Raw genomic sequence first — 9467 nt, forward strand, 5'->3', positions numbered from 1 at the left:
GCCGCCTAAAACTCAAATTCAAGTCAAATGGACCAAGCCCAATCCGGGTTGGGTGAAACTTAATACTGATAGGGCTGCTGGAGGAATCCCCGGTAAGGCTGGTGGGGGTGGGGTGCTACGCTGTAGTAGAGGGAATTGGATTGCTGGTTTTTCTAGAAATCTTGGTGCAGTATCCAGCACTATGGCGGAGCTTTGGGCTCTTAAAGATGGTCTTTTACTAGCTAAACAACTTAATCTAGGGAATGTTAACATTGAGCTGGATGTTGAATTTATTGTTCATTTACTTTCTAACCCAAACATTGTGAATCTGATGCTTGAACCTCTCCTAAATGACTGCAAGACCCTGATCAACTTGATGCCTAACTGCACTGTGACCCATATTTTCCGGGAAGCTAATAGATGTGCAGATATTATGGCTAAAATGGGAGCTGAGTTAGTTTCTGACTTCCAAATTTTGTATGAACCACTGCCTGTGGTGGATAATGCGCTAGCTTTTGATAAAGCTGAGCTATTTTGTAATAGAGTGACTGTGTAATGTTATTTCCCTACTGTTGTTTACCTAAAAAAAAAAACTTTTCCTTGTCTCTTTTTGGGGGTAAAAATAGGAACTGCACAGTGTTGACTGGACAGCAATGGGATGAGTTAGAAAGCGAGGGGGCGCGCGGCTCCTGAAATGAAATGGCAATTTTATCATGCTGCCGATTCTCTATCTTTACTTCCCCTAAATTCAAGTCCCTGCCACTGCCGCTCTCCCTTCATAACCATTACCAAAACCCTTCAACACCTAAATCTAATACACTTTCCTATTCCTATTCCTATACATCATCATCATCATCCATGGATTCTCCTCCCCAAGGTTACAGGAGAAACGTTGGTATCTGTCTCATCAATCCTTCCAAAAAGGTCTACTATCTCTTTTCTGTACATGGGTTTTTATATGAATGTGTTAAATTGACTAGCAAGTTTTTTTTTTTTTTTTTTTGGGTTGTGGCAGATTTTTTCAGCTTCAAGGTTGGATATACCCAGTGCTTGGCAAATGCCCCAGGTAATGTTTTTTTTTTTTTTTCTTTTTTGGTTTTATATTGAGGTCTTGTAATTTGATTGTTTTTTAAACTAAATTACTTTGTTTGGTTGCTGTGATTATTTATGATAATAAAAATAAAATGAGAAATTGTATTCAGGTACCCACTTCTATTTCATGGACTTATGATCTTTCCAAGTTTTTTTTTTTTCATTGATGAAATGGGTTTTCGGGGAAGAAAGTAATTTCGTAAGACTTTGTTGATGACTGACGTTTCTTCAATCAGCATGTTTTATTTTATTCTGATTGGAATTGTTTTTATTTCAAATATTTTTGTGTGAGGAGTTGGTGACTTGAGTTGAGTGATACAATGATAATGGCGCACAACGGAGGAAGAAGGAATGCTAAATACGATGTGTGTGTCAATACCATGTTAACAAACGGAATCCCAATTTTAGGTCCCAACCCCAATTTTTTGAACTATAAAGTAAAATTTATTGTAGTCTATGTTTGAAGTGTAGACTATGATGGCTGTTGTATGTAGAAAGCTTTTTTTCATTTTATTTTTAATCTCAGCATGTAACTTGTTATGGAAAAATAGTCTGATCTGGGCATGCAACTGTGGCATTTTTGAATTTGAATGCAAATACTGCATATGGGGCTGGCATTTGGACTCCTATGTTCTAATTTATGGAGTGAATGTAAAGCTTGTGAATGATGATTGAGGGCAGTCATATGGCAGCTTTGTATGTGTGCTTAATAATTTCTTTGTCGTGCACCATGTGGGTACCTCCTATCATATTATCTGAATTATTGAAATAGGAAATCTGGGAATTGAAATGAAGGGTGTTCTGTTGATACAAGATTCAAAGTCATAAAAGGGGAATGCAGAAGTTAGAAAGAGTTTACCATATTCAATAGAAAATGTTGAGATTTGCTACTACTTTCAGATTCAGATAACCAATTTGTATTTTTTTTTTTTAAACAAGTGCTAAATATGAAGTATATTCCAGTACCAAAATGCAATTTAATAAGAGTATAAGACATCTTAATGTCAGGAGCTAGCTAGCATATAGTTATCACCATAGTCTTTCCAAAACGTTAATAGCATCCACATGGTCTTAACTGTATACTGATTGGGATCATAGAGAAAGTTGATGAGTTCATCATTTTTTAAGGTGTAATTACTGATTCATTCAATTTTGTGGAATTGCATTTATGTAAGGGCCATACCTGCCTTATCAAAAAATTCAAATTTTCTGATAAGTGTCAAAAAATTCAAATTTTCATCCACATGCATGGGCCTTCACCTCAGTGTTGCTTCTGCTCTGCTCTTAGGTCTCCATTCAGAACTGTTCAATCGATAAAAGTAATATATAATTTTATGCTTGAGAAAGAACTTTTAGAAGTGATTATTAGGAGGATTTTTTTTTTTTTTTTGGCTGAAGATTATTAGGAGGATTTGTGTTAGTATTTAGCAACCTAATTTCTACTTTTGAAGTTTCTAATGCTTTTCATATGCAATTTAGTTTGTTATTTTACATTTTGTAACTGCAAATTTCCAAAACTGTTTGTCATATTATGTATTTGTTTAATTTTTTTTCTTTCATAATTCATTATAAACTTGTTTAGTGATTTTTAAATGTTAGCTGTTCTTTTGGTTTCTTGAACTCAGTGCTAGGTTGGTATTAAAATTTTAGAAATGCACAATTATTGGAAATTTGGGGCCATTACATGTACTGTGATAATCTCTCGAGACTATATCTCCAATATTCATTGCTTGATTTAAGCAACCACTTCAAGGCGTTTGCCACTGGGTCTATTAACAATTGGTGATACATAAGTTTTTTCTGGATTGAAGTGCACCTGTCTGTAGTTATTTATAGTAATTTTGGATATATGAAACCAAAACTAAAATTTCTCATTCCATCTTCCATTGAATATGTGATGGGAGAAAAGCATCATAGTTTTAACTATTAAGATTTTAATGATTTGTAATTGTGGTTGTGGTTGTTGAACTAGAACTTATAGTAATTAAAATGTATAGTAGTTTTTACTAAACTTTTATTTCCGTCTATTCATGATATAATTCTTTTATATGAGATTATTATAGGTATGTTGTACATTTTAATTTAATAGGGTGGTGTTGATGAGGGTGAAGATCCTAGAAGTGCAGCCATCAGGGAATTAAGAGAAGAGACAGGAGTTAGTTCAGCAGAAGTTATTGCAGAGGTATGAAATTTGGACCTTTCTTCCTTAAATTACCATTTTTTGGGATGCTTATAGACTTTGCTTGGGGAAAATGTCAGACTGCAGTAGAAATTGCTTAATAAAGCTGTTGATGCTTTCCTTTGGAGATCTGAATTGAATGTCTTTTATGCTTAGGTTTTAAGAAACTGATCACCTTTGATGGAGGATAATTAAAATAGGAAGACATAACTATTCCTCAACCAATCTTCATTGTCTGGAAAAGTATCTGATTTGTTAACCTCCTTTAATTTTTCTTTTTTTAAAACTCGTCTGTATGGTATTGTGACTGCTTTGGCATGACTGAACTCCTTAGATTCAGAACCTTCAATACCTCACACACCCCCCCCACCCCCCCAACACATACACCACAAAAGGGGAAAACTGAAAAATCTTCTCCTCTTGTATACTCAATCAAGCATGTGAAAGGACATGGTTGTCTTGGCTGAAACACACAGAACTTAATTGCTTGTTTATTAAAACTAAAAAAGGAATGTGAGATATATTTCTGTTTAGCATCTTCACTACTTGATACTATATCTTGACAAGGTGTACTCAATCGTCTATCCTGTAGGTGTTTGTGCACCCTAGATAGAGTTGAATGGTGAATGAGAACTCATGTAGCCATTTCCAATTAGTAGGGCTTAAGGATTAGTTGTGTATTTCGGCATCACCCATCATGTTACTCTGTAAGTAAACCTTAATCCAACCTTTGTTTCCAGCCTTTTCCACTTCAAACCCTTACCCTAGGTCTTCCTAAACACTACAACAAATGCTGTCCAGAAACTCCTAAATCATATTTGGTATCACCACCTCTGTCCCACATCAATCTTACTAAGCTGTGTATAATAATGACTGGTTTGGTGACTTAGGTCAAGAATTTTGAAAAATTACTAAAATGTCAAGTTTTTGTTTGTATTTGGAGCTGGAATACACCTAAAAGCACATAGAAAGAAAAAAAGGAAAGTAATTATAGGACTATAGGAGAGACGAGTTGAACATCAACTACAGTTCTTGGCCATCACACATCAATCAAGTAGCTGTTTTCCCCCTTTTTTTTCATTCATTTCTTTAGGAGTATGTAAATCCATAACTAATACAGATGATGGCCAACCAAACTTGGTGCCCATGTTTTGTCAAAGTCAACATACTTGCTGCTGAACTCAAAACTGATAAATCTTACCCTACCTTGACACATGAGTTACACAAAACTAAAGTCAGAAGCTAAAAGATTGCAGATATATCCTTATGCTTAACTTTGTAGAAGGGTCAAGATTTATTACAATAGTTCGTATTTATCAGAGAAGTGCCAAGAGCTTTCAGACTTGAAATTGGAATTGATTTGATGATCTACCATTCTGCAATATCCACTCTGCTCTGTGTGTTTTTATGAGGGGCAGAAGTGCCATGCATCTGGGATTATTGAGGTTCTTATTGTGAGGTTTCCCTTTTAAGGAAAAAACAAATCTGTCAGTATTTTTAATACTAATGCTATAACTGGCTAATTCCTTCCTGTCTACAAGTCTCTCAGTATTTTTAATACTAATGCTCCATGGTTGTCTATCAACTCATGCATGATATTTAATCTTACAATTCCATTGTTAGCAATAAGTTAAAGCTTGAGTTGTGTTTCACATGCAGGTACCTTATTGGTTGACATATGACTTCCCACCTGAAGTCAGGGAAAAGCTTAAACATCAGTGGGGATCAGACTGGAAGGGTCAAGCACAGAAGTGGTAAGCATATGATACAGCCATACATTGTTAGATGCGGTATATATGGTGAAGGGGCTGCAACTGAGTCTAGATTAGGTCAGATTCGGTTTAGATAATTAATCAAACTGAGGATTAGTTTATTAAACCTAGGAAAATTCAAATGTCAACTTGTAACCATAGGAGACATTCAACCTAACATAACCTAATTTAACGTACAAAATTTCAGAATTTTTTGGTTGGGTGCACATAGAATATAGTAATTTGGATATGCAAGTAATTATAGAATTAAATTTATCTCCATAGATGTACATGCCTGTGAGTGTAAATTTGTATTTAACTTCGTCAAACTTGGAAACCCTTTCAGGTTTCTTCTTAAATTCACTGGGAAGGATGAAGAAATCAATCCGTTGGGTGATGGGACCGAGAAAGCTGAATTTGGCGAGTGGTCATGGATGTCTCCGGAACAAATAGTTGAGCTTGTGGGTAGACTGTACCTTATTACTTTTTTTTTTTTTTTACTGGTTTAAAGATTTGGTATTTTGTTCTTGTTGGTTTACTTACATGGTCTTTTTTACATTCTATGCAGGCAGTGGATTTTAAGAAGCCTGTTTACAAGGAAGTTATGACAGTTTTTGCTCCACATCTTCAGTAAACTTAAGTTATAGTATTCACTATTTGGTTGCTTCGAAATGGGCAGTCCTTCAATTAACCGAATGGGATGATTCAAAATTGGAAAATAATTCAATGAGCCATGGTTGACTGAGTTATACATACCGGATATCAGTTGCAGGTCCAAGTCTTTGTAATGACAACATGTTTGCTTTATCAATCAAAAAATTTAACCTGATAAATTCACTAGGCCTGTTTGTGGCAATATCATCCTGTTTGTGGGGGATATCTCTTCATTCTCGACAGAGTTAATTGTTTATTTAATTATTTTACCCCAAGCCAATAAATGCTCAAGAACCTGCCAAATCACTGGCCAATACTTGGGCAAATCAACGTTCCCTCTCTCCTCAATTGATGCATTTTGTTATGTCTTTGGCTCAGTGGTTTATCTTTAATGAACTCATGCTAAATTTGCAGGAGGATGTGATTATTTGGTATGGAATCTGGATTCGATTGTTGTAAGAGGAGTGGCAGTACTGTAACCCTGACACTACAAGCCTTTAAAGAAGTTGAGGGCTGACAGCCCACGCCAATGCCTTCACTTTTAATGGTTTCTTTGGTTGGTGTTATAAGGTTGGTTTTAATACCATTTATCACAATCCATAACGAGTTGGCCATATTTAGACAAGGGTAGTGTTTGTTACATACAACTTTGTGTATAAGAAATTTGTAGTTCAATCCCCACCTTTACCAAAAACTGATTGGTGTCTTGGTTTGATGATATAGAGCTATCATCAGGAGCGGACGCCATAAGTTAAAACTCTCTTAAAAAAAAATGTATTTACCTTTTAGACAATACCTTCATAGCTATCGGAACAATACCTTAATAACCATCCAAAATTGCTTATAATTATTCAGATCGACTCATTACAACAAACGTGGGTCCCAGTACACGCAATGTCTTTTTAATCTAAATCTGCACAATCCTTGTCCTCCTTCTGGAGTGCAGAGAATCAGACATAAAGAAGACAATAAATATGTGCCCACAAATGGCTTTAATTTTGGCACATGGATTTGAAGCACCAAGGATCAAAATCTGTTCCATGAGAAATTCCTATGTACGGAAACTGCATTCAATGACGAAACGGCTTAGAAAATGCTATGCCACTAAAAAACATGCACAATCTACTTCGGAATGGCTTGGTATCTGCCTCAACTTAACTGTAATGGGTCCAAGTGAGCATTGCAAGTATTAAGTCTTGGTGATTAGTTACAAGATTGCAAGAAGTGCACAAGGTTAGTTGCAAGATTGCAAAATGTGGAACTAAGTTAATTACAATTGCAAGAAGTATTCAAGAAGTTGAGTCAAGTTGGTTGCAAGATATTAGTTGATTATTTTAGCCAATAAGACTTGCAAGTAGCTTATATAAATACTTGTAATCCCTAGCAATTGATTATTAGAGGAATAAGTCATAACATTTCTCACTCTCTCTCAAATTCTCTCTTTTTCAATTTTCCCCTTCCTCTTCCTCCAAGTCAAATTCCATCCATTCACTTTTATTTCCCCAAGAAACCAGATTGAATCATTACATTAACCAACTCCTTCAGCAATCTACACAAGTCATCTTGATTACAAGCTCAGTTGCTAGACTGAACAAGTTCAACAAAAAAAGCAATAAAGAACAATCTCTAACTTAAAGAACCATGACTCTTTTAACTCGTCTTCAGAAGTATGTCTTGTATGTGATTAGTAACAATATTTGCTACAATCTCAGGAGAGAACCTTCTTATCATGTCCTCTCTTGATTGCTTACCTTTGGCCTCAGCTTCCTCAACATTATTCATCACATGCCTCATTATGAATGGCCCTTCCATAACCTCACGCATTTTATCCATTGGCAATAAATAGTTGTTCTCCGTTTCTGTATTATCATCTACATTGTTTTTAATAAATTTTCATTAACGTGAAGGATTGTGAGAAAATTGGATTTTACAAGTGTTTCAGTGACCTTTTTTGACCCAAAATAAAAGTGGAACCACATATTCTTTGAGGGTAGTTAAAGTTGGGTTGTGTTTTTCTCATCATGTAGTCACCTAATTAAAATTTAAAACTATAAGGAGTGAATGAGAAATTAACTCATAACTGATAAAATTGTTTACCTGAACATTTGATAGAAGTGGTGAAATTACTTAAATCTCAAGTAGAAAATGGAAGAGACATTTTATGAGTTTATATACAAGTATATTGGTTATTAGGTTGGGCCCTAAGAGACACCTCATTTTTGTGTAAGGGGGAGGACCAACCAAAATGGTTTTTCTATCCCACTCCCAATCAAGTTGGTTGGGAGTGGGATCATTATAGTAAGTCTATTCGCTTCACGCCTATTTGAAGTTTTGAACTAGTGCATATATATGTTTATAAATGGGAATTCGGTTGTTCATTCCAGAAAACTTTTTTATTCTCATTTTCTTGCAATAGAGTCCTCCAGAGAGGAAACACACTTTTGTACATAGATTGCTATGATTCTTCTGTGTAAAGTAGATTATTGGATTCTAGCATCTTGAACCCCAAGTCTCCTCCTTAAACCCCAAGCTCCATATCCCTATCTAGCGGATGCTTTCTTGATTGTTTTGATTGGTTCACAATAGTAGTGTTAATGGTCCGATCATAAAAAATTATGAAGTGCTAAAAAGTAATCTTTGACCCTTTTTTGTTTTTTTACTATTATCATTATTATTTTAATAATTAGATAGTTACAATAGGACAATGAGGATTTGAATTCTAGAAATTATAGTCAGTAAAGTTACAAAACTTTTGGATTTAACTATAGCCTCTCTAAATATATTTCTTTTAAAGAAAGTTTCTAACTTACGATGTCTACTTTTGATGATTGCTCTTCTAAAACACCAATCTTATTTTTCATACCAGAAAAAATTAGTTAATGACCCATAATCAAGCCAATACTAGTATATCGTGTGAAAAGGATATTTTCTTTTTTCATTATCATCATCCACGGATTCTCTCCCCAAGGTTATAGGAAAAAAACGCTGGTATTTATCTCATCAATCCTTCTAAAAGGTATATCATATCCTATTTCTCTATCTCTGTGTTCTCTGCATTGTGTATTTATATCATTATATGTATGTTTTTTTTATTTTTTTTAATTATCTATTTTAGCTGCAGATTTTTGCAGCTTCAAGGCTAGATAAACCCAATTCTTGGCAAATGCCGCAGGAGAATTCTTTTATATTTTTGTTTCCTTTGATAATTTTTTTTTGAGTATAGTAATTTGATTGCTTTTGAAACTAAATTGCTGTGTTTGCGTGCTGTGTTAATTTAAGACATTATGTATATAATTTTGTGTATACTATTATTATGTATATAATTTTGAAAATTACTATTGAATACCATATATACAATATCAATTCATAATCACGGTTTGTGAAATTTTACTAAATACAATACAAAATATAAGAATAAATTAGTCCAATAGTATCTCCTAAATTGAATGGGAATAGGTGCATAAAATCGTTCAACTCAATTATAGTTTATTACGTTCAAGATTTTTGCATACAAAATATCTAAATAGAAACAGTATAAAAAATATGCTCATTAGTTCAAAAAAAAATGACAGCAAACATCTAAACAATTTAATTTGTATGGAAAGCTAACAAAAACAAAATCGAATTTTGATTCTAATTGAATTTTCACTAAATTTTGATTATATATATATACGCACACTAGTTGAATGTTCATGCGTTGTACGGTTTTGGTCAAGAACTTATTAAATACAATATATAATAATGCATTTGATAAATAATAAATTAATGAAATATTTTTTCTTAATAGAAAAAAATTATTGTATGACTTTAGA

At 34.0% G+C, this 9467-nt stretch overlaps 1 protein-coding gene across 1 annotated transcript; it reads left to right on the forward strand.

Annotated features, from left to right (window-relative positions):
* The first annotated feature begins 635 nt into the window (after positions 1 to 635).
* LOC115988062 (nudix hydrolase 26, chloroplastic-like) lies at positions 636 to 5991 on the forward strand. The gene is made up of 6 exons (XM_031111696.1): positions 636 to 903; positions 995 to 1045; positions 3161 to 3253; positions 4910 to 5004; positions 5348 to 5462; positions 5570 to 5991. The coding sequence occupies exons 1-6, from the start codon at positions 679 to 681 to the stop codon at positions 5633 to 5635; spliced, it is 645 nt and encodes a 214-aa protein (XP_030967556.1). The 5' UTR covers positions 636 to 678; the 3' UTR covers positions 5636 to 5991.
* The last annotated feature ends 3476 nt before the right edge of the window (positions 5992 to 9467 follow it).

This window comes from Quercus lobata, chromosome 4 (genome assembly GCF_001633185.2).
Source record: "Quercus lobata isolate SW786 chromosome 4, ValleyOak3.0 Primary Assembly, whole genome shotgun sequence".
NCBI classification, from domain to species: domain Eukaryota; kingdom Viridiplantae; phylum Streptophyta; class Magnoliopsida; order Fagales; family Fagaceae; genus Quercus; species Quercus lobata.